The 24,952-nt window shown below is 46.4% G+C and overlaps 3 protein-coding genes and 1 long non-coding RNA gene across 5 annotated transcripts in view; 1 reads left to right on the top strand and 3 right to left on the bottom strand.

Moving 5' to 3' along the window:
* The window catches only part of pttg1 (PTTG1 regulator of sister chromatid separation, securin), a 5,369-nt gene extending 3,978 nt beyond the window's left edge, over positions 1-1,391 (bottom strand). The window contains exons 1-3 of one of the 2 annotated variants that reach the window (XM_062549023.1): positions 1,229-1,391; positions 361-454; positions 98-255 (exon numbers count right to left, since the gene is read on the bottom strand). In XM_062549023.1, coding sequence (XP_062405007.1) covers positions 98-255; positions 361-448 — 246 coding nt within the window. In that variant the 5' untranslated portion in view covers positions 449-454; positions 1,229-1,391. The remainder of the gene's footprint in view (positions 1-97; positions 256-360; positions 455-1,228) is intronic. The other variant, XM_062549022.1, reaches the window with a different exon arrangement.
* On the bottom strand, positions 566-11,719 carry LOC134096139 (protein Wnt-8a-like; the record flags this gene model as incomplete). Its single annotated transcript, XM_062549894.1, has 7 exons — positions 11,658-11,719; positions 11,506-11,539; positions 10,566-10,704; positions 10,353-10,478; positions 10,061-10,203; positions 9,448-9,933; positions 566-583 (listed from the first exon to the last, which is right to left on the bottom strand). Coding segments are annotated over exons 1-7 (1,008 nt in total), but the record flags the coding sequence as incomplete, so codon positions are not given.
* LOC134095981 (uncharacterized) lies at positions 1,987-3,463 on the top strand. The gene is made up of 3 exons (XR_009940665.1): positions 1,987-2,294; positions 2,757-2,859; positions 3,186-3,463. It is a non-coding gene; the product is annotated as an uncharacterized LOC134095981 (long non-coding RNA).
* A 595-nt stretch (positions 11,720-12,314) lies between the features above and the next one.
* LOC134096138 (protein Wnt-8a-like) lies at positions 12,315-14,593 on the bottom strand. Its single transcript, XM_062549893.1, has 6 exons — positions 14,523-14,593; positions 14,370-14,403; positions 13,947-14,085; positions 13,710-13,835; positions 13,162-13,304; positions 12,315-12,881 (listed from the first exon to the last, which is right to left on the bottom strand). Exons 1-6 carry the CDS (start codon positions 14,591-14,593, stop codon positions 12,315-12,317), a joined length of 1,080 nt encoding a protein of 359 aa, XP_062405877.1.
* Between the last annotated feature and the right edge of the window lie 10,359 nt (positions 14,594-24,952).

Here is a 24,952-nt window from a genome sequence, read left to right as displayed (position 1 = left end):
TCAGCTTCAATTAACACCCAGATCTCCTTATATGGGCAAAGATGGCAGCTTTGGTTCCTTTTTGCAGGCGAACTTCGAGGTGTATGACGCAACTCACCAGAAGGGCATCTCTCTGCAGGCGCACGTTGGGGGTGTGTGTGCCGCTGCTCAGGGGTGTGTGTGTGTGTGTGGCCTTCCTAATGGAGCCAAGCGCAGGCCGCGGCAGGGGGGTGAAAGGTGCGCACGGAGTCTTGAACACTCGGCCTCCCTGGAGCTCTGCAACAGGAACACACACGTCAGTCACACACACAAGCCCCCCCCTCTCCCTCTCCACACACACACACGTCCCCCCCCCCCACAGATGCAGCGCAGTGCTCTCACCAGGTGCAGACTTGAGTCGCAGGCGATCCTTGTTGGGAGGCACCCTCAGCCCCACGTTCTCCTGATCGGCAAACAGCAGTGCGCTCATCTCTCTCTACACACACACACACACACACACACACACACTTTTAAAATCCACCAAAACCATTCCAGACTTCACTGACTCCAGAAAGTGTACAGCACAGAATGTAAAGTTGAAAACTAACACACTTTGGTCGGACATCTGCATTACAGCACACTGTTGAGACTGCAGGGTCATGTGTTGATACAACCTCCTGGATTTACCACATATTGATATTGCACACGTTACGTTACATGCATAATGAACGTCAGACAAAGTGTACAATGTGAGCAGCCGTATAAAACTGAAACTTTACAAACATCGTGAAGAAATCAATATTAACATTAGGCTGCGTTAGGCTACCGTTACATGCTGACAGATATGAACAACGTATTCGCCAAAAATACATGAGCCGGATAGCAGTTAGAAATAGTGGACATATTTTGTCCCATTTCTCGAGTCTTGTGGCAGGGAACGGAGTTACACCTGGTCAGAAAAGTCTTCGTCTCATAGCAAATGATCACAGCAAACATTAGTGGCAAACAAAGTTTCACTAACGTTACCATTACGTGGCTGAACCCGTTAACGTTATTTTAGGGAACGTTAGTGGATAATTTAAGTGTACACACAGTTTGGAAACTTTGTCACTCAGGGCACCCAATATCAGCTCCAGTTCAGCACATGCAAGGTGGCTTACCGAAGTTATGAATCAACAAACCGGCCCTTGCTAAGCAAAGAAATCGACATGACATGATAACGCATGTTAGCCTAAACTACTGGACCATTGCTGTAACGGGCTCGGCTCACCTTAACGTCAAGTGACAAACACTGTAGTTAAAATGAAAAATCCGACGTATTCAGAAGACAAAACCTGTACGGTCACGGTCTGACTCGCCTTGTATTTCTGAGAAAGAGAGACACTTCTACCGTCACCATTCAATAACAGAAATGCATCGCTGTTGTTCCGCGACTCGGTTTTAAAAAGCAACGAACTTCCTGATTGGTTATAACTCGTCATATGGCGCGTCATGTGATCCACTGATCCGCCTCTGACCGATCGCCACTGAGTCGGGCTCATATATAACTCAGAAAACTGGGTATGGAAGAAGTGTCAGTGAGAAGCATTTTAGAAATGGGAGCGACGGGGAAGGGAAAGTTTTGGCTTTTTAAATATTTTAAAGACACTGGACTTATAAAAAGAATTTAATGCAGTAACGAACTGGACCTAGAGGAGGCAGGTGGCAGCAATGCAACAAATTGGGTGCCAGCTGCGTTAAACACCAAGGAAGATGAAGAAGAAGGCCATCTCAGATTATCATTTAATTTCATGCCAGTCAATATTATCATTTGAAGGCCCCCTATTCATCTATTAAGTGAAGCTAGCCTTAACACAAACTTTACCATAAACCTACAACTGGCTCAGTGATACAGAAAACTCTGAACTGTGCCGGGCCTGCGGTCTGCCACCCCACCCCGTGGACAAAATAGGAACTGTCCTTGATGAGATGCAATGCAAAAGTAGAAAGTAGGAGCCTGCCTGTCCTACTACTTTTTCAGATATTCTAGTGTTGGTGGCCACTGTCTGTCTAGGTGTAGGGATGTGCCTGGCCGGTGTCACTGTGCACGGAGTCGGACACTCAATCGGAGAGGGTTACTTCTAAAATGACTCCACTTCAACTAGAGAGGGAGGGTTTAGATGACTAACTCCACTTCAACTCCCTGTAGATTGTTGTTAGCGCGCCGCACGAGCAGATGCACCATCTCTGAGAGAACGTCAAACTGCCACAGAAACATTTTACCTGAAACTCATTTCGCTGAGCGATTTTCCAGCCAGACTATCGGTTCAGAACAACTACATAGCCACGTTTATATGGTAAGAACATATTGTTTGGTATTTGCTAGAGAAATGGACAACGTTATCTGTATCCGAATAATTGTTAGGAATGAAAGTGTAACCTAAATTGGACGGAGCTAACGTTAACCTAATGAAGGTGCTAGCGATAACGTCAGCTGCATATTAACGTTGACGTTTATTAGGATAAACTGTGTATCCATAACTGTTAACATTACTTTGTGGCCTTTCTGGACACAAAGTACTTCTGGGCTAAAGTAATTATCGACAACGTGGCAGTGATGTTGAACTAAGAGATAACAGTTTAGTGACCTTTAGCTGCTAAATGACTTGCTAGCTGCTAGTTTAGAAACAGACAGATTTTTGCCCCACCAGCCATTGAACAGTTGATTTAACGTTAGGAAACCGAGACGTTAAGTTCACTAGCTACTCCTCCTCACTACGTCAAAACGTCAAATAGTTTACATTAGTTTCCATTTTCAGATGACAGACTCAGGTTCAGAACTGCTGATGAGCTGCGGTCAGGAGACGTTACAGTTGAGCAAGGAGTTGGAGCAAATGGTTGAGGCTATGGAGAACATATCAGGTAGATAGCGATGGACACCTGGCTAACCAGTTCACCTCAGCTGAAATATGGCCATCTTTATGGCGAGTGTTCTTGTAGAATGTCTACCTGAATGTTTCCTTTTTGTTTCATAGTTAGTTTAACTAACCTACAAACTTGTTCTTGTATGCCTTAATGGAGGGCTGAGAGTAGCTGCTGAGATATACTGTGTGTGTGTGTGTGTGTGTGTGTGTGTGTGTGTGTGTGTGTGTGTGTGTGTGTGTGTGTGTGTGTGTGTGTGTGTGTGTGTGTGTGTGTGTGTGTGTGTGTGTGTGTGTGTGTGTGTGTGTGTGTGTGTGTGTGTGCAGTGCAGCTTAGCTGGATGGCGTATGACATGGTGGTGCTGCGTACAGACCCAGGCCACGCCCAGGCGCTCTGTCAGCTGCAGGAGGCGCATCACCTCTGTGAGGCAGCCGTGCGCACCCAGCCCACACCCCCCTCCACCCCACCCCCCACCACCCTGTAGCTGCACTGGACAACCACCTCCATCCCCTCCACCGTGTAGCTGCACTGGACTCCCATCACCATAACCACCACCCTGTAGCTGCACTGGACTCCCATCACCATCACCTCCACCCTGTAGCTGCACTGGACTCCCATAACCATCACCGTGTAGCTGCACTGGGCAACCATCACCTCCACCCTGTAGCTGCACTGGACTCCCATCACCTCCACCCTGTAGCTGCACTGGACTCCCATCCCCTCCACCCTGTAGCTGCACTGGACTCCCATCCCCTCCACCCTGTAGCTGCACTGGACAACCACCTCCATCACCTCCACCCTGTAGCTGCACTGGACAACCATCACCACCACCTCCACCCTGTAGCTGCACTGGACTCCCATCACCTCCACCCTGTAGCTGCACTGGACAACCACCACCATCACCTCCACCCTGTAGCTGCACTGGACGACTGTATCCCCTGGGCACAGTGCTGTTCATTAATAAAGTGTGTAATAATAGCCGAAGCTGTTTAATGGTGTCTGGTGTTCTGAAGCAGAGAGTGGAACAGAGACACACACACACACACACACACACACACACACACACACACACACCTAGTTTTCCACAGCGCTCAACCGTAACGCACACACACTCACCTAGTTTTCCACAGCACTCAACTGTAATCACACACACGCATCAACCGGCATAATCTCACACACTCCTAGTTTTCCGTAGCGCTCGACCGTCTCTTGCAAGGCTTTAGCAAACAGCTTTTAACTGGTGGAGGCGCAATGATCCAAAACATCCCCAACTAGCCAAAACATGATAAAACAGAACAACCAACCATAGATATATATACTGTAGGAGTACAACTTTGAACCGTCACAAGCCAATTGAGGGAGGAAGTTGTGCAAGAAATAAATATATACTGTATATATACAGTATAAATATAAATATATCTGCATCAAGCTGCTACAGTAAATGCGCACAATAGCGATCACAGCAGGAGCCCAATTCTATACCATGGAACAGACGAGGCGTCCTGCAGGATTGGAACACACGAGGCGTCCTGCAGGAATGGAACACACGAGGCGTCCTGCAGGAATGGAACACACGAGGCGTCCTGCAGGAATGGAACACACGAGGCGTCCTGCAGGAATGGAACACACGAGGCGTCCTGACTAGCGTCCTGCAGGAATGGAACACACGCGGCGTCCTGCAGGAATGGAACACACGAGGCGTCCTGCAGGAATGGAACACACGAGGCGTCCTGCAGGAATGGAACACACGAGGCGTCCTGCAGGAATGGAACACACGAGGCGTCCTGCAGGAATGGAACACACGAGGCGTCCTGCAGGAATGGAACACACGCGGCGTCCTGCAGGAATGGAACACACGAGGCGTCCTGCAGGAATGGAACACACGAGGCGTCCTGCAGGAATGGAACACACGAGGCGTCCTGCAGGAATGGAACACACGAGGCGTCCTGCAGGAATGGAACACACGAGGCGTCCTGACTAGCGTCCTGCAGGAATGGAACACACGCGGCGTCCTGCAGGAATGGAACACACGAGGCGTCCTGCAGGAATGGAACACACGAGGCGTCCTGCAGGAATGGAACACACGAGGCGTCCTGCAGGAATGGAACACACGAGGCGTCCAGACCGGACTGGACTACTGCAGCTGACCTCAAATCATGTTTAGCAATGCAGAATGAAACAGTGTGTGGGTGGTATTATGGGGTTGTATAGCTCTAATGGAAGTGTGTGTGTGTGTGTGTGTGTGTGCAGATGCAGGCAACAGGTGTGTGTTCCGGTGACGGGGCGTTTGAGGCTTTGCAGCAGTTTTCAGCACGACTGGACTCCACTTCAGCTGAGCTGGATCACCTGATAGGTGTGTGCTGCACACACACACACACACACACACACACACACACACACACACGCATGCACACACACACACACACACACACACACACACACACACACACACGCATGCACACACACACACACACACACACACACACACACACACACAGTAGAGTGGTGACAGCCAGGCTACTGAAATATCATACATTAGTATGGTGACAGCCAGGCTACTGAAATAACATACATTAGTATGGTGACAGCCAGGCTACTGAAATATCATACATTAGTATGGTGACAGCCAGGCTACTGAAATATCATACATTAGTATGGTGACAGCCAGGCTACTGAAATATCATACATTAGTATGGTGACAGCCAGGCTACTGAAATAACATACATTAGTATGGTGACAGCCAGGCTACTGAAATATCATACATTAGTATGGTGACAGCCAGGCTACTGAAATATCATACATTAGTATGGTGACAGCAAGGCTACTGAAATATCATACATTAGTACTTATGGTGACAGCCAGGCTACTGAAATAACATACATTAGTATGGTGACAGCCAGGCTACTGAAATAACATACATTAGTATGGAGACAGCCAGGCTACTGAAATATCATACATTAGTATGGAGACAGCCAGGCTACTGAAATAACATACATTAGTATGGTGACAGCCAGGCTCATGTCCTCTTTAAAAGACTGAGTTTAGTAGAGTGGAGACAGCCAGTCTACTGAAGTAACACAAAGTCAGCGATTCTGGTAGTTCTAGCAAACTTCCCGGAATGTTCAAAATCGGCACGGCTTTACACGTCACAAGCTGAAACATTGTAATATTCCCACACACAACGCCGCTGGAACATTGTAATATTCCCACACACGACGCAGCTGGAACATTGTAATATTCCCACACACAACGCCGCTGGAACATTGTAATATTCCCACACACAACACCGCTGGAACATTGTAATATTCCCACACACAACACTTCTGGAACATTGTAATATTCCCACACACGACGCAGCTGGAACATTGTAATATTCCCACACACAACACTTCTGGAACATTGTAATATTCCCACACACGACGCCGCTGGAACATTGTAATATTCCCACACACGACGCCGCTGGAACATTGTAATATTCCCACACACGACGCCGCTGGAACATTGTAATATTCCCACACACGACGCTGGAACATTGTAATATTCCCACACACGACGCTTCTCGTTGAGGAAGTGCAAGTAAAGCGCCCGCTTCCTCCATTTAACGAATTCCCAATTGATGCACGTTAGTGATGTGCTGTTTAGTTAGCCTGTCTTAGCCTACAAACTAGAGCCTTGATAGGTGTTAGTCTAACTACTGAAACATAAGGGTATTTAAACAACATCACATATAAGGGTGCAGTATTTAAACTACATCACATATAAGGGTGCGGTATTTAAACTACACTTGAATAGCACATAGTCCTACATACAGCACTAGTATAAGGCAGTACAGCACTAGTATAAGGCAGTACAGCAGTACAGCACTAGTATAAGGCAGTACAGCACTAGTATAAGGCAGTACAGCAGTGCAGCACTAGTATAAGGCAGTACAGCAGTGCAGCACTAGTATAAGGCAGTACAGCAGTGCAGCACTAGTAAGGCAGTGCAGCACTAGTATAAGGCAGTACAGCAGTGCAGCACTAGTAAGGCAGTGCAGCACTAGTATACTATATAGATATTGGAATATACTTCGCTTTGTTGAAGGTCAAATAGTAGCCTAATATGGTGTATAATCAACAACATTTTCAGCATCCTCATAAACATGGACTTGAGCTTGGTAGGGAACATCTTCCTCATAAACATGGACTTGAGCTTGGTAGGGAACATCTTCCTCATAAGCATGGACTTGAGCTTGGTGGGGAACGTCTACCTCATGTTTTTACCTGATGTATGGTGGGGAACGTTGCTTGTTTTGAAACATTAAACAAGAGCAAGGCAGCCATTGTTGCAGGCATTATATTCCTCTTATTGGAACGTCTACCTCATAGGCCTGCAGGTGCCATTAGATTGGACAGCCCTGTGTACCTGCATGCGGTTGTGATGCTGATGGATGTCTTAAGATTGGACAGCCCTGTGTACCTGCATGCGGTTGTGATGCTGCAGATGTCTTAACAATGCAGGGATGGAACATTATCAGGAAGAGACAGACTATTGTAATACAGCAACAATAAGTGCAAATATTACAAAAACACTCAGACAGTCTGCATTGACATTTGAATTTCATTTTTTACCTTGAAATATAGCAGCAAGCTGTTGACATGCATTCTTGTTATTCTTTGGCAATATACAGTATACTCTAGAAAACGTGATATGTTAGTCATACCGTAAAGAAGTAATGGGCACATAAATTCTAAATGACCGATTTAATTATCAATATTGTTGAAATTTCTATCCCTCATGTACTAAATATCCAATATTTATTTTTAAAATCTTAGATTTTATGGAAGTACATCACAAAATAGACAAAACTTGAAATTTGACCTCGATTGACCTTTTGACCTCAATATTTGACCTCCTATGAAGTCCTATGTTGGCAATTCTGGCATAGTTGCCAACTTTTAACGAAAAATATAATCAAAAATGTCTTTTTAGGGTCTTGGCCTTCCGGTTAATTTAAATTTGACCTTAAATTATAAATATGATTTTGGCAACCACTGGATTCTGGAACCTCAGAGCCCACTAATAACTTTTAGCATATGGCAACTTTTAACAAAAAATGCCATCGTAAGTTTTTCAAAGCACATTTCCTGGTGTTGGCCTGCCGACTAATATGCCTCTCTCTCTTTTTCTGTCTGTGTCTCTGTGTGTGTGTGTAGTCCAGACGGAGTTGTTGGTGTGTGACGTGAGTCTGTGCTTCGCCCATCCTGAGGTGTGGATGCTGATGAGGCCTGAGGACACAGCTGATGCTGAAACACACACAATGCTGATGAGCCTTTAACTCACACACTCACAGAGGATGATTTCTTAATTAACTCACTCTCACTCACACACACACACACACACACACACACACACACACTCACTCACTCACTCACTCACTCACTCACTCACTCACACACACACACACACACACACACACAGGAAGTGTTTTGTCCTGTTGGGCAGCATGCTGATGCTGAAAGACAATAAAAATATATGTTCCACAGCGCTGAGTATTGTGTGTGTGTGTGTGTGTGTGTGTGTGTGTGTGTGTGTGTGTGTGTGTGTGTGTGTGTGTGTGTGTGTGTGTGTGTGTGTGTGTGTGTGTGTGTGTGTGTGTGTGTGTGTGCATGGTTAGTGTGTGTATCTGCGTTTGGAAACAATCTGCCAAATGTTGACCAATGTGACAAATGATCAGTGAAACTCTGTTAATAACAGTCAGTGTTGAGAAACATGAGGTGCATTGCGTTACCTTTATCAATTCAATTCAATTTTCAATTCAATTAGCGCAACAATCAGCCAAAATCGCACACACCTAAAAAAAGAATGTACTGCTAGTTGAAAGTAAATAGTGATTGGAAATTTCATTGACACAAACGCTTTTATTTAAATTGTGTAAGAAGTAGCTACGGCTCCTATAGGCTGTTGTAAGTACATTCTGTGTGAAACGCGAGTGTTTATGTTTTCCAGTAGTTCCGAGGTCTATGCATGCGCTCCTCTTTTGATTAGTTGTTATGCAGTTCTGTTGAGCTCGTGAGGTGTGAGCGCGCTCGCGCGCTCAGCAGTGGTCCGGATCGTCGTCAGGAATAGCTCGCGACTCCTTTCATGGAGGCCGGAATCGGTCATCGCACGCCTGGGGAAGTCCGCATATCAAAGTAGACTACTGCCCAGGTCGCGAGGTGTCAAACGGCTGATCCGCCGGGTGTGTTTATTCGCTTGTGCCTGACGTGTATTCCAAACAGCGAATATCCTCGTTAATCTATTCATCCCCAGCAAGACACAAAAACACTAACACTTGAATAAACCTATGGCTTCATAGCTTTTCTTTATGTGCGAACATGGTAGGCCTACTTAGAAATAAATAGCGTACATAAACTCAAGGTTAAAGTAGGGCCTACATTTTGCCAAAAGCATCCGACACTGAACATACGGTAGGTAGGCATGAATTTAGGCTATGCACGAGATAGTTCTAGAACTCCATCTACTGTATCTATCAGCTCAGCGCGTGGACTTCCCGCGGTTTCTCCGCCTGTGATGTCCGGGATGTTTCCGCGTGCAAAAGTGTTTGACTGTAACCTGAGTGCAGGTGTCGCACGTGACGGTGCAGCACCATTGGAACTTGCAGTTGCAACTGCTTGAAGTCTCCACGCGCCGTTGCTCCACGCGCAGTCCGCACTCGTGACAAAGGCGTCGGCAGCTGCGTCGCTCCCACTGGGAGAGACTGACGTCACTGTTCTGCAAGCACTCGCGCCCCTCGGTGCCATGCAGCCCTAGGCTCAGGTTCCGCGTGCAGTAGTCGGGAGAGTCCTCGAGATAGATGAGTTCCGTGCGCGCGATGCTACTGAACGCGTCCGCTAGCGCGCCACGGTTGTCAGCGCTGTTTCCAGCTCGCAGACGCCGCTTGTCCATCTCGAGCACCTGCGCCTGGTCGTGCTTCACCTTCAGGTAGTTCCCGACGTCTCGGAACTCCGGGAGCTGCATCCAGCAGGTTTGTAAACTGCAGCTTTGTGAAAGCCCGTGGCACCGGCACGCGCGCCTCATGGTGATCCTCACAGCCTGGCGGGAGAGATGACACCATGACGTTCCCGCCTTCAGCAGTAAAAATGTGACGTGTGGAGGAGGCGATAGTAACGAGCCTGAAGTTCGGATTCAGATCCTCGCGTGATAGTGGCGGGAGTCTCACCTGTCGGCCAGCCTCGTTATTGTGCAGGTTCATCTGCGCTTGTGAATCTTGTCCAGTTTCAAGCGCATCAGCATATTGCCTCGAGATCCTCTCACCGAAATCCACGTTATCACTGCAGCCGCCCCACGTCCACCCGCGTCCACCTGCGGACCAGTTACAGATCAGATCAGAACGGAGCCGGAACTAGTTACAGATCAGATGAGGCCAGTCGCCTACGCAGCATGCGGTGTGCGTGTGTATGTGTGTGTGTATGTGTGTGTGTGTGTGTGTCCAGAACTGGAGGTCTTCTTACCTGGTTGGCCGTCCCTGGAGTTGTCACACCTGCAGTTGGCGAGTTCACCCAAACTACAATTTTTGGTGAGCGTGAACATGACGCCTGCCGCACTTATCGCGTGTAGAAATGATGTCTCCCTAGTGGCTGTGGGCGTGTAACAGTGAAAGTCAAGTTAGTCAGAGAATGAATTCGAGCTGTTCATATTTCATGTGCTGCAGAGTGACGTCATACCCGCGCGTAGTGTTCCAGGAGCAGTCAGAAGTACCGCGCTCTCGGGACAGTTCCAAAGGTCCCACGCGAACTGCTGTTTACATTCTTGAATTCCACTCCGCGCACCTGCCTGCACACTACTGGCATATGTTAGGTCAGCCTGGGAATCACCACAAATAGCGGTTATTTCGGATTCATACACACACACACACACACACACACACACACACACACACACACACACACACACACACGTGCGCGTGCGCGTGCGCGCCAGTTTTTTTCAATGGATTTACACGCATAGATTCCCTGATAATTAAAAGCTCTCTCTCTCTCTCTCTCACACACACACACACACACACACACACACACACACACACACACACACCTTATCAAAAAGTCCCATATATAGGATCAATCAGATTTCGGAACCAATCCTATAGTAAAAAAAAAAAAAGAATCCAAAATCTGATTGCAATCATATAGGACTTGTTGATAAGGGATGCACGCGCGCACCCACACTGACACACACACGGTGCTGACCAGGTGTGTCTGTGTCACAATGTGCATTTTTTTGATGTACCATTCGTGACTTGTCTCGTTTGCTAATGTTGTCTGTTGGAAAGTAAAGCGCGCCCTGCCTAGAACTGGCGATATCAAGTAGCCTGACATTGGCACAATGAATCAAATGGAAACATGTATGTTAAACATCTTACATGATCCCTAACAAATAGAAATAATAAATGAAGATAAACACAAACACACACACACACACACACACACACACACACACACACACACACACACACACACACACACACACGTGCATTGCGAGGGGCAGATGGACGCCTATCGATCATCATCCCAGAGAACAGTGGCGGCTCTGCGCGCGCGCGCGCACACACACACACACACACACACACACACACACTGTGCGTATCTACAGACCTATGACGCTTACCTTTGGACCTGACATCAGCACGCTGTTCAGAACCCTGCAACGAGCACAGACGGACCCGCGTCACCGACATGAACAGAACAGGCACGCAACAGACGCGCATCATGAACAACACAACAAAGACGCACATCGTGTTTCTTCTCATATATGCTTACCAAGCGCACGAGGGGACGAGTTGAGAGCTCGCGAAAACCCACATGCAACGCAATAGCAACATATTCGCGCGGTTGTGGCACGAGGATGAGCTCGGGAGCGTTTGGTGTTGAATCCCGCCAGTGGCCTTGAAACCTCCTGAACTCTGTGGTACTTAAAGTCACTGATTGGCCTACCACCACGCGGAGGGAAAAGGAACGCCTCCAGAGAATTATCAAAGAGGGTTCGGAACGCTTCCCATTTTCCAGAGCCCCACCAGATATCCCGCTGCGCACGCACACCGCCAATCAACATTGTGACACAAAGACACGCGCACACTGAGCTACAGTTATTCTTTTATTTTTAAGCATTATTATTGATAAAGTAAAAAATATGTATATTATAAAGTCATATATATTTGTTTGAGTGAGAGGAAATAAAACACAGCTTTGGCAACTGAGCAAAATAAATACACCTGTGTGCTCGCTGCCGTGCGTGAGATCATGCGCTAAAAACAGTGCTCACAGCATGAAGCAACTGCGACTACTACAATCTCAGCTGTGTTATAAACTACAATCTCAGCTGTGTTGTGTAAGCAATAAATTACATAAAGTTAAATACATTGTATTTAATTGCGAGTTCACAGAACTCTAAAGTCTTTTCACACCGAGATCATCGGCTCAGTTTTTGCGCGTGCGCTGTCTCCGCCTCGTGCCATTCTTTGACCTCCGGCCTTTGCGTCGCGCGCAGTAATATTTGGTGACCACCTGAGTGCAGGTGTCGCACGTGACGGTGCAGCACCAGTGGAACTTGCAGTTGCAACTGCTTGAGGTCTCCACGCGTCGCTGCTCCACGCGCAGTCCGCACTCGTGACAAAGGCGTCGGCAGCTGCGTCGCTCCCATTGGGAAAGACTGACGTCACTGTTCTGCAAGCACTCGCGCCCCTCGGTGCCATGCAGCCCTAGGCTCAGGTTCCGCGCGCAGTAGTCGGGAGAGTCCTCGAGATAGATGAGTTCCGTGCGTGCGATGCTACTGAACGCGTCCGCTAGCGCGCCACGGTTGTCAGCGCTGTTTCCAGCTCGCAGGCGCCTCTTGTCCATCTCGAGCACCTGCGCCTGGTCGTGCTTCACCTTCAGGTAGTTCCCGACATCTCGGAACTCCGCGAGCTGCATCCAGCAGGTTTGCATGCTGCAGCTTCCCGACACGCCGTGGCACTTACACGCGCGCTTCATGGTCGCCCGCACAGCCTGTGGAGAGAAGTGACGTCATGAGTATCATGCGCGGTGGTACGTCGCCACAAAGGAACAACGAATCTGAACAGTATTATTAAATACCACTATACACTACTACTACTACTACTACTACTACTACTAATAATAATAATAATAATAATAATAAACAGTATTAATAAAGACTTGTTCTCGAGATTGTGCGAGTCTGAGAGTTTTGATGAATAAAAAACATGTTCTGGTTCTGGATTTGCTCATGGAATGTATCAGGTGAAGGACAAATGAACGGTATACGCACGAGTCGACCGGCTTCATTATTGTGAAGGTTCAGTGCAGCGCGCGCGTCATGCCCGTTCTCCAGCGTGTCCACGAACTGCTTGGAGATGTTCTCTCCAAAGTCCGCGTTGTCGCTGCACCCGCCCCACATCCAACCGCGGCCGCCTGTCAACACAACGGAGGTGAGCGCATGAGAAAATACATTCAATACATCTGAAGTAGGCCTACAGCAGCTTGGACTGAGATTTAAACTGACAATGGAAAGGTGTAGTGTGTTGAGAGTGTTGAGAATGTTAAGAGGTCCGAGTGTTTTGAGTGTGTGTGTGTTCGAGGTTCGTACCCTTCTTGCTGATGTTGAAGTGTATTGTGTTGAGTGTGTTACTAGAGAGAGTGAGAGAGAGAGAGAGAGAGAGGTTGTGTGTGTGTGTGTGTGTGTGTGTGTGTGTGTGTGTGTGTGTGTGTGTGTGTGTGTGTGTGTGTGTGTGTGTGTGTGTGTGTGTGTGTGTGTGTGTGTGTCTGTGTGTGTGTGTGTGTGTGTGTGTGTGTGTGTGTGTGTGTGTAGCTCCGTACCCATCTTGCCGATGTTGGAGTCATCGCACCCGCAGTGGCTCAGCTCCCCCATGCTGCAGTTCTTGGTGAGCGCGTGCATCACCCCCGCCGCACTGATGGCGTGCACGAACGCAGCCTCTCTCGTGCCTGTCAGCAAAAGAGAAGTCATGAGCAACCTGCACAAAATCCCCGCGAGTCACAAAAACTCCATCAGACGGGGTAATGTAATGCAACGTAGACGCGTGCTAAATAACTCACCCCCTCGTGCGCCGCTCTGTGTGGAGAGCTGTAGCGCGCTCTCCGGGCAGTTCCACCGGTCCCACGCGAACTGGTGCTTACACTCTGCTATGCCTTTGCGCGCGCCCACCTGAACGCTGCTCGCATAAGTCAAGTAAGCCTGATGAGAACACAAAGTTAAAAACATGAAGTTATAAAGTTAACTTGTTAAATAACAAAAAGTTAAACACATAAAGTTCACTTGTCAAATAACAAAGTTAACTTGTAAAAAAACCCACAAAGTTGACCAAAAAACATGAAGTTAACTTGTTAAACAACACAAAGTTGACAACAATCATTAAGTTAACTTCTTAAACTGATCTCAATTGCACAGTGGTCAAATTTTGATGTACTTAAATATGCAACATATAGATGCGAATTATTTTCTGGAAGTGTCTCGCTCACCTTAGGACCCGTCATCAGGAAATTATTCACGGACCTGCAGGGACACAAATGATACGCGCTGGTCAGTCATGCAGAACACTCTATGTACGCAATAAAACACACCAAAACAAGTCGCGGATTTTCAAAAGGGTTGACAATGAAATGAAGACTCACCAAGCACTGGTAGACAGCACGTGAACACACATGGACAGCAGAAGTGACGCAAGTAGCTTGTGGATGCTCATTTTCAAACCGTCCGCTCGTGAGGTAGTTCCAACAAGAGGAGAAAGAGAAGACTGATCTGCCCTCTCGTGAGCCGGGGCATTTATACTGCAGACAGCTTGACTGACAGGCATATTTTCACCTCTGACATTTGGCCGTGAATTGCGCTGTGATTGGCCAGCCGGCCGGTGGCGGCTGCTAACTACACTTCAAAGCTTTCACGCGCATTTAATGAGGCCCTCAACCGCCAACGCCCCATCAACTGATTGTCAGTAATATTGAGATGTAGTTATGTTATATATTATATTACTTATATTGATATATAGGCTACTTTTTTATGTGCACTTTTTTTCTGGACAGCGACTGCATGATGGGCGTTTGTTGTGCTTTTATGAATGGTGCTAGAGTATGCAGACGTTCTGAATGTAGAGGTGTGTGTGTGAGACAGAGAGAGAGAGAGAGAGGGGGGGGGCGCTCGGGGATAGAATTGTGGATTATAACAGTGTTGTCCACTCATTATTGCGCACTGAATTTGTTACAACTTGGAACGCGCATAGGTCATGTCAAACCGTCACCAACAAACGAGGCAACTGATCGGGAGCATATTTGCGCTCTGAAAGACATTGTAATAAAATACTTCACCACCGCGTGCTAACAAGCATGCAAATACCTCGCGACACCTGGGTCGGCGTTGGCACTGGAGTGTTAATAGATTCGCTGATGCTGCCATGGCAACAGTTCAAGCTTCTAGAAACCTTTCCCCCCAGATTCCACATGCGGACGACACAGGCCTGTGTTGTCGGACATTAGGCTAATGTGAGAAAGTTTATTCGTAATGGATGTTATTTTGGTGGATTATGGCTGCGCAGACTGAAAACTAGTTAACCTGCTCTGATTGGGGCATCACCAGGTCGTTCCGCAGCCTTAACTACTTTCGATTACTTGTCAGATTCATTTCTAGATACTTCATGAAGATGTTATATTAATCGTGCGACAAGATTAATTGTTGAAACCAGTCATTATCATATGCGCCCGCGAATCTCGAATCAAATCGTCATCTTCTCCAAATCCCTTTATTAGCTCGCGACTCACTTAATGTGAGACAATAGGCGAGCCCTCGAGCTCCACGGATTACCCTCTGCGCGCGCGCCAAAACAATGGTGGGCTGCGCAAGTGACGATAATCCGTTAATTGGATATCAAGTTTTCACTGCGCGTGAATCGTCGCACCTTTCACACGGTCATCAGGACAGGCCAATATCTCAAAACACAACTCTGCTCGAGCTCACACCCCATCCTCACCCAATCCCGCGCTACAGACCGAAACACAACAGTCTGAGCGCGTGTCCCCGCACACACACATCTCCATTTCGATAATATCACACTGCAGCACATACGCACACATATACTACGTCACGTTCCATATGCATTTAACGGACACATTGTACCTGTTATTCAAAACGGGTCCTTTGCGGACTCTGAACTAGCTGAGACCATCTCACTAAAGTTGAATGGTGTGTGTGTGTGTGTGTGTGTGTGTGTGTGTGTGTGTGTGTGTGTGTGTGTGTGTGTGTGTGTGTGTGTGTGTGTGACGCCCCAGAGGGATATTGTAAATGTCGTGTAGTGTGTGCGCTGGGACCCCCAATCAGGCGGACGCCAGTTCTCACACCCCGCGCGGGCTGAAGAGTTCAAAGGAGGTGTCTCCTCGCGCCTCACTTCATAGACTCACGCGCAGGAAGGGCGACAGTCAGCACGAGACAGAAAACACCTGCTGGAGCTCCTCGCGAGGGAGAGCGGGAATCAGGATGCGGTGAAAGCAGCATTGGCATCATAACATTATGACATTCGACATAGAAAATCAATAGAATCCCCTCAAATTAGAAAATAAGTATATTAAAAATGCATACAGTTTCCATAAATGAATATATTTAGATTAGAAAGACTTTATGTATTTCTTTTTGATTTCGAGTTAAATTTAGCCTATAAAGTAGGATCTCTTCCAGCCACCGTTTGCTTAGTTATGAATCAACACATGGCGACACAACTGACAAACGCACACACACACACACACACACACACACACACACACACACACACACACACACACACACACACACACCAACACACACACACACACACACCTTAGATGCAATTTCCATAGCCTACCACTGAAATGACCAAGCCAGCGCTGTAGCCTTTCATGCCATACAACCACATACGCAGGCATACATGCGCAAAGTCCAAGACACATGCACACACTTAGGTGCACTTTCCATAGCCTACCTCTGTAGGTACATGTCCAAAACATCTATGCCACACAATCTTGTACACACACACACACACACACACACACACACACACACACACACACACTCAAGAGTCTAAGGCATATCTGTCCAGCATGCACACACAGTTAATTAAGTGCTTCTATTGAGTTTTGATTTGTATTTTATAGTATTGTTTATTGTCATTAGGCTATTTATTGCTTTGCCATGATTGTTTATCATTCTATTCTCCTTAATGTAGTCTTACCAACATTATTGTTTATCATCCCCCCCCCCCCCCCCCCCACACACACACACACTCTAACTATTGGCTATTTTTGCAAATCTCTACACACAAATAGGAAAAGCTTTCACCAGATCAGCAAAACATTGTAGTTCTCTTGTAAAAGCTAACACACCTTGCTTAAGTCTTCACACCTTCATATAAATGCCGCTCTCGTATGAAACAGTAAACACGAGCCATCACAACAATAAGCACACAATGCACCAACTCCACATTGATGCTATGAATACAAATCCCATCTGGCTTTTGCCTTCTCTGTGCACAAGGTAGGATACAGTATGTCAGTTTGAGGTCATGCTTTTGTCATAGTTCTGGAAACATGCAGGGATCCAACCTGGTCTGTAGTATGTAGGGATGGTAAAATAGCAATATCACCGAGACAACAACAACAACAAATCAATTACAGTCAATCATATGCAATGTCCTCTAGTCCAAGGCACCTGGCAAAATATCTTCTGGAATGCCGTATCCAGGCCTGACTCGATGCCTGGTCAATATCCCCACATGCCTGCTCCATTGCCTGTAAAAGGGCTTTGCATTGATGGGGATGACCATAGATATATAAGGGCTATATGCATTGATGGGGATGACCATAGATATATAAGGGCTATATGCATTGATGGGGATGACGGTCATAGAAAACAAGAGATAGGCCGCACTATGCATAAGCAATCACCATTTATTCACACAGACGCGTTTCGGCGCTCTGCCTTCCTCAGTGTGTGATGACGGTCATAGACCTTCCAGCGCCAGGCAGAGAAGAACTCCTGAATTGGATTCTAGAATGGAGAGTGTGAGGGGAGCTTGAGTGCAGTGAAGAGTGGGTGATCTACAGTATAAAGTAGTAGTACAGTGAAGAGTGGGTGATCTACAGTATAAAGTAGTAGTACAGTGAAGAGTGGGTGATCTACAGTATAAAGTAGTAGTACAGTGAAGAGTGGGTGATCTACAGTACTGTATAAGGTAGTAGTACAGTGAAGAGTGGGTGATCTACAGTATAAAGTAGTACAGTGAAGAGTGGGTGATCTACAGTATAAAGTAGTAGTGCAGTGAAGAGTGGGTGATCTACAGTATAAAGTAGTAGTACAGTGAAGAGTGGGTGATCTACAGTATAAAGTAGTAGTACAGTGAAGAGTGGGTGATCTACAGTATAAAGTAGTAGTACAGTGAAGAGTGGGTGATCTACAGTATAAAGTAGTAGTACAGTGAAGAGTGGGTGATCTACAGTATAAAGTAGTACAGTGAAGAGTGGGTGATCTACAGTATAAAGTAGTAGTACAGTGAAGAGTGGGTGATCTACAGTATAAAGTAGTAGTACAGTGAAGAGTGGGTGATCTACAGTATAAAGTAGTAGTACAGTGAAGAGTGGGTGATCTACAGTATAAAGTAGTAGTGCAGTGAAGAGTGGGTGATCTGTAAACCAGTTGCAGACCAAAGCAGCCCTATGGACACTAACATTTCGGCTCTAGTTGGGCTGAACCCGTTGACCAGCTTCCCTGAGGGTCATTCCATGGTTGATTGCAAGGTCCACTATTGCAGCTCTGATGTCATCAGTAATTCTATTTATTACTCTTCTCACCCTTCCTCCTCTCCTCCTCTTCCTCCTCTTGCTCCTCCTTGTCCTCTTCCTCTAACTTCACCTCCTTGTCCTTGTCGTCCTCTCCTTCTCGCTTCTTCACCTCTGCGTCCTCTTCCTCATCCTCCTATTCTTCCTCCTCTTCCTCCTCTTTCTCCATGGCTGGACCCAGAGAGACGACATGATGTAGACTGATTTGTTTTTTTTTTAAATGACTAGTTTGTGTTTTGACTTTGTCTTTGTTTTTATGAGTGTGAATAAACATCAATACTTGAAGTTTGGATCCCTCTATGTTTACAAAACTATGTCAAAAGCCAGATGTGATTCGTATTCATGGCATCAGTGTGTAGTGGTGCATAGTGTGCTTAGTAGATGATGGCTCGTGTTTACTGATAGATACGAAAACACCATTTTTATGAAGGTGTGAAGGTGTGTTTGCTTTTGCAAAAGAACTGCAATGTTTTGCTGATTTCACACACACACACACACACACACACACACACACACACACACACACACACACACACACACACACACACACACGCATACACACACACACACACACACACACACACACACACACACACACTTTTTTTCATACCCAATCACATTGCCAGTTTTGCTAGTTGTGAAACATTCCTCTTTTTGTTTTCTTTATCATCATACACACACACACACACACACACACACACACACACACACACACACACAGAGTGGAGACTATAGCTAGGAATTACCACTGCATTTGTCAAAAGCACTACTAGAGGACAGGAGTGCCTACATATTAAGTTCTAGTCAAAGTCTGGAGGTTGGGAAGTGGTGTGTGAGGAGGAGGAGTGAGGTAAGTGTGTATCAGGTGTGTGAGGAGGTAAGTGTGTATCAGGTGTGTGAGGAGGTAAGTGTGTATCAGGTGTGTGAGGAGGTAAGTGTGTATCAGGTGTGTGAGGATGTAAGTGTGTATCAGGTGTGTGGGGAGGTAAGTGTGTATCAGGTGTGTGAGGAGGTAAGTGTGTATCAGGTGTGTGAGGATGTAAGTGTGTATCAGGTGTGTGGGGAGGTAAGTGTGTATCAGGTGTGTGAGGTTGTCATTGCGCCAGGAGAGGACGTATTCTTGAAGAGTTGTGTCCTCAAGAGTTTTTTGAAGACAGAGGGACAGAGGCCAATACGCCAACAACACAAATTCTGGCACTAGAATGGTAGCCTGGATGCCAGACCGAAGTTTAGCCCCGCCTCCATTCTTTTTCTGCAGGGAACTTCGGTCTGGCACTGCTCCGTTCAGCTGCTACTATTCGAGATACACTTCTGCTCGGACCAATCACATTTCACAGGGCGGGCTTTACGTGATGATTGACATATGAACAGCAGTGACGTTCACGGCTGCATGCGTCCTCGTTCAACGAGTTGGGTGTGAGACCATGTTCGCTTAGGTTGATTTTGATTGCAACAGAAACGCTATGGCTATGAATGCATAATTTGTTCATGCAGTTTGGCCTTTCGTTTATCTTAGCTATTGAAACGGAGGTTTTATCACGGATTCGCACAACTATTTCTGAACACTTAGACCAACGAGGATATGTGGGAAAACTTCAGTTTCACTTTCACCCAGTTAAAACAGCATGTTTGGGTGATGTTGTTCCCGTTTGTTTAAAAATGTCTGTTTGCTCATTGGGTTAACGACACACTTCCCCAGCTGTTCATTGCATACAGTTTGAAGGAATTATTTTTAAAAACGAAGGAGGATGTTTTCCATAGCCTACCCTGCTACATATTTCTGTCTTAGATTTCGCAGATACTGACAGCCAATAACTTGTTCTGTTTGGTTTGGTCTATCCAATGAGTGCAGAGCTATCCCCCCCGCACTGTATCGGTTGAATCACGCCCCATAATCGCAGCTGAATGGAGCAGTTTCAGACTCATATTCTGATAAGAATTGAGTATGACGTCGTTAGGCTACTAGAATGGGGCCTATGGGCCAATACATACTGAACTCACATTAGAGTGAAGCCTATGGGCCAATACATACTGAACTCACATTAGAGTGAAGCCTATGGGCCAATACATACTGAACTCACATTCTAACACTAGAATGGGGCCTATGGGCCAATACATACTGAAATACATACTGCACTAGAGTGGGGCCTATGGGCCAATACATACTGAAGTACATACTGAAGTACATACTGCACTAGAGTGAGGCCTATGGGCCGATACATACTGAAGTACATACTGCACTAGAGTGGGGCCTATGGGCCGATACATACTGAAGTACATACTGCACTAGAGTGGGGCCTATTGGCCAATACATACTGAAGTACATACTGAAGTACATACTGCACTAGAGTGAGGCCTATTGGCCAATACATATACTGAACTACGTACTGAACTCACATTTGAGACCTGTGGAGAGAAGTGTGCAGGATGGGCAGAGCAGCTTGGCCAGTGTCGGTCCAGTTGAACGTGCCCTTGCAGGAGTAACTCCCCTCCTAGTTGAACGTGTCTATCTGTCTATTTAATCTGTCTGTCTGTCTGTCTGTCTATCTATCACCCCCACACACACACATACACACACACATACACACACATACACGCACGCACGCACGCACGCACGCACGCACGCACGCACGCACGCACGCACGCACACACACACACACACACACACACACAGACACACACTCATACACACATCTCCAAGCTGCTAGCTACAGCAGTGTCCAGGAGAGGGCAGCAGTGAGCTGTGGTTGTTCTCAGTCTCAGTCACTCTGGTACACTTCTCGCATCATCCTTGAGATTAGCAAGACAGGAAGTGCATTTCTCAAAACAATTTGTTCAAATGGCAAAAACACCATGGATTACCTGCACAATACAGTTTCTTACTTAGAATCTTTAGTTCATCTTTCAAAACGGAATATTTGTGTCAATGAACATGTCAGTGCATCAGAATGACAAGTGCCTGTGTCATTGTGTACGGATAAGACAGTCAAATGGCTTGTTGTCATGTTGTCAGTGTGTGTGTATTGTACGCGTAGAGCACTGTCATTGTACAGTATGTGTGTGTTTGTGTGTGTGTGTGTGCCAGTGAGAAAGAGAGAGTGAGTGTGTGTGAGTGAGAGAGAGAGTGTGTGTGTGGGAGAGAGAGAGAGAGAGAGTGTGACTGTGTGTGTGTGTGTGTGAGTGAGAGAGAGAGAGAGAGAGAGAGAGAGAGACTATGTGTGTGTGTGTGTGTGTGTGTGGCCAAGACTGACCTTATCAGAAATCTGAGTCTTGTCCAACACAAATGTTAATTATGGCAAGTTAGAAGGTCAGGATACGCACGCACGCACGCACAAACGCACACACGCACGCACGCACGCACGCATGCACATACACAATACAACAGCGGTTAAGAATACAAAGCCATACACCCTCCCTGTGTAACACTTGTGTGTGTACCCTGCTGAAAAAAACAGCCTGCCAGCTAAAGGTGGTTTGCTGGTTGACCAGCTTGTTAACCAGCTTATTTGACCACCCTATGATGGTTAACCAGCAAGACCAGCCAAACTCTTGCGAAAACACACCTTCAGCTGGTTTACCCAGCTTATGATGGTAATTCAGCTGGTTTTGATTGTCATACCACCTCAAGCTGGTCATTTTAGTTGGTGTTGCTGGTCTACATTGCTGGTTTCTACTGGCCACGCCAGCTTATGTTGGTCATTCTAGAAAACCAGCTTGACCATCTTTGTCAAGCTTGACAGGCTGGTCACCAGCATGACCATCTCAAACCAGCTGTATCCCAAACGACAGGCTGGTCACACCAGCACGACCAGCTTCCTCAGATGGTCACGCCAGCATGTCTAGCTGGTGGCCTAACCAGCTACACCAGCAAAGACCAGCAATAGCTGGAAGAAGACCAGCAAAGACCAGCTAAAACCAGCTACCAGCCTAAGCTGGTTTCTTGCTGTTTTTTTCAGCAGGGTAGTCATAGCATTTCAGTGTCCATCTTCATATTGATAAGAATGTGTGAAGATATTATATCTATTATATAAAGATGATATATGATATATGATATATGATATGTATATAAGATTTATACTGTTATAAAAAGATATTCTGACCCTGCTGGAAAAAAAACAGCAAGAAACCAGCTTATGCTGGAGGCTGGTTTTAGCTGGTTTTAGCTGGTCTTTGCTGGTTTTCTTCCAGCTATTGCTGGCCTTTGCTGGTGTAGCTGGTTAGGCCACCAGCTAGACATGCTGGCGTGACCATCTGAGGAAGCTGGTCATACTGGTGTGACCAGCCTATGGTGTGGGATACAGCTGGTTTAAGATGGTCATTCTGGTGACCAGCCTGCCAAGCTTGACATTGTTGGTGTAAGATGGTCATGCTGGTTTGCTAGAATGACCAACATAAGCTGGCATGGCCAGTATAAACCAGCAATGTAGACCAGCAACACCAACTAAAATGACCAGTTTGAGGTGGTACGACAATCAAAACCAGCTGAATTACCATCGTAAGCTGGGTAAACCAGCTGAAGGTATGTTTTTGCGAGAGTTTTGCTTGTTGTACTTGTTACAATGACAATAAAGGGCTTACTTACTACTTACTTACTTACTTACTAGAAAGAGGGAAGGAGAAAGTTTCGACTTGGAGCCTGATTTCCACTCTGTCTGTCTATGTGAGAGTTTTCCTTGTGTGTGTGTGTGTGTGTGTGTGTGTGTGTGTGAGAGAGAGAGTTTTCCATATGTGTGTGTGAGAGAAAGAGTTCTCAATGTGTGTGTGTGTGAGAGAATTTTCGATGTGTGTGTGAGAGAGAGAGTTTTCCATGTGTGTGTGTGTGTGTGTGAAAGAGAGAGAGAGTTTTCCGTGTGTGTGAGAGAGAGTTTTCCATATGTGTGTGTGAGAGAGAGTTTTCCATGTCTGTGTGTGTGTGAGAGAGAGAGAGAAAGAGAGAGTTTTGCTTGTGTGTGAGAGTTTTCCATGTGTGTGTGAGAGTTTTCCGTGTGTGTGTGAGAGAGAGTTTTCCATGTGTGTGTGTGTGTGTGTGTGAGAGAGAGTTTTCCATATGTATGTGTGTGTGTGAGAGAGAGAGAGAGTTTTCCGTGTGTGTGTGAGAGAGAGTTTTCCTTGTGTGCGTGTGTGTGTTTGAGAGAGAGTTTTTCTTGTGTGTGTTTGAGAGAGAGAGTTTTCCTTGTGTGTGTGTGTGTGTGTTTGAGGGAAAGTTTTCCTTGTGTGTGTGTGTGTTTGAGAGAGAGTTTTCCTTGTGTGTGTTTGAGAGAGAGAGTTTTCCTTGTGTGTGTGTTTGAGGGAGAGTTTTCCTTGTGTGTGTGTGTGTGTGTGTGTGTTTGAGAGAGAGTTTTCCTTGTGTGTGTGTGTGTGTGTGTGTTTGAGAGAGAGAGAGTTTTCCGTGTGTGTGTTTGAGAGAGAGTTGTCCTTGTGTGTGTGTGTTTGAGAGAGTTTTCCTTGTGTGTGTGTGTTTGAGAGAGAGTTTTCCTTGTGTGTGTGTGTGTGTTTGAGAGAGAGTTTTCCTTGTGTGTGTGTGTTTGAGAGATAGTTTTCCTTGTGTGGGTGTGTTTGAGAGAGAGTTTTCCGTGTGTGTGTTTGAGAGAGAGTTTTCCTTGTGTGTGTGAGAGAGAGTTCCTACATGGAGCCTGTATTTTCCGAGTAGAACATGGGAGAGCGTATTTCTCCATGCAGTGTGTGTTTGAGTGTTTCCGTGCGTGCGCACGCGTGTGTGTGTGTGTGTGAGTGTTTTCTGTGAGTGCCAAAGTAGAGACATGCTTAAGCGTTTTAAATGAACTGGGAGATGATGAAAGATCAGCTCCACATTCTTCTTGTTTGATGAAACATTTATCTCAATTCCACATGAATTATACACACACACACTCACACACACACATCTCAATTCCACATGAATTATACACATAACGCAGCCTTCAAATGCTTATTTATTCATTTATTAACCTGCCAGGCCTCTGTGTGTGTGTGTGTGTGTGTGTGTTTAATATTGATGCTTTTGATCTGATCTGGCAGTTGGGACTCTCCCCCAGAGGAAATGCAGTTCCGCCTCATTATCTCCTTATGTGTGTGTGTGTGTGTGTGTGTGCCTGCGTGCGTGCGTGTGTGTGTGTTTGTGCACGTGTATGTGTGTGTGTGTGTGTGTGTGTGTGTGTGTGTGTGTGTGTGTGTGTGTGTGTGTGTGTGTGTGTTCCGCCTCATTATCTCTTGTTGACACCAGCGCCCCCTGTTGAGCGCTCAGTGGAGGG

The sequence above is a fragment of the Sardina pilchardus genome, chromosome 11 (assembly GCF_963854185.1).
Source record: "Sardina pilchardus chromosome 11, fSarPil1.1, whole genome shotgun sequence".
Lineage (NCBI taxonomy): Eukaryota > Metazoa > Chordata > Actinopteri > Clupeiformes > Clupeidae > Sardina > Sardina pilchardus.
Note: the sequence above shows the minus strand (reverse complement) of the source record. Positions and strands in the feature narration are given on the sequence as shown.

Excerpts from the sequence above, each read along its gene's own strand:
- LOC134096138 (XM_062549893.1), bottom strand. The coding sequence starts at position 14,593 with ATGAGCATCCACAAGCTACTTGCGTCACTTCTGCTGTCCATGTGTGTT. Across the intron at positions 14,086-14,369 it reads TCCTGATGACGGGTCCTAAG|GCTTACTTGACTTATGCGAG; the intron begins GTGAGCGAGACA and ends TGTTCTCATCAG. Across the intron at positions 13,836-13,946 it reads ACAGAGCGGCGCACGAGGGG|GCACGAGAGAGGCTGCGTTC; the intron begins GTGAGTTATTTA and ends TTTTGCTGACAG.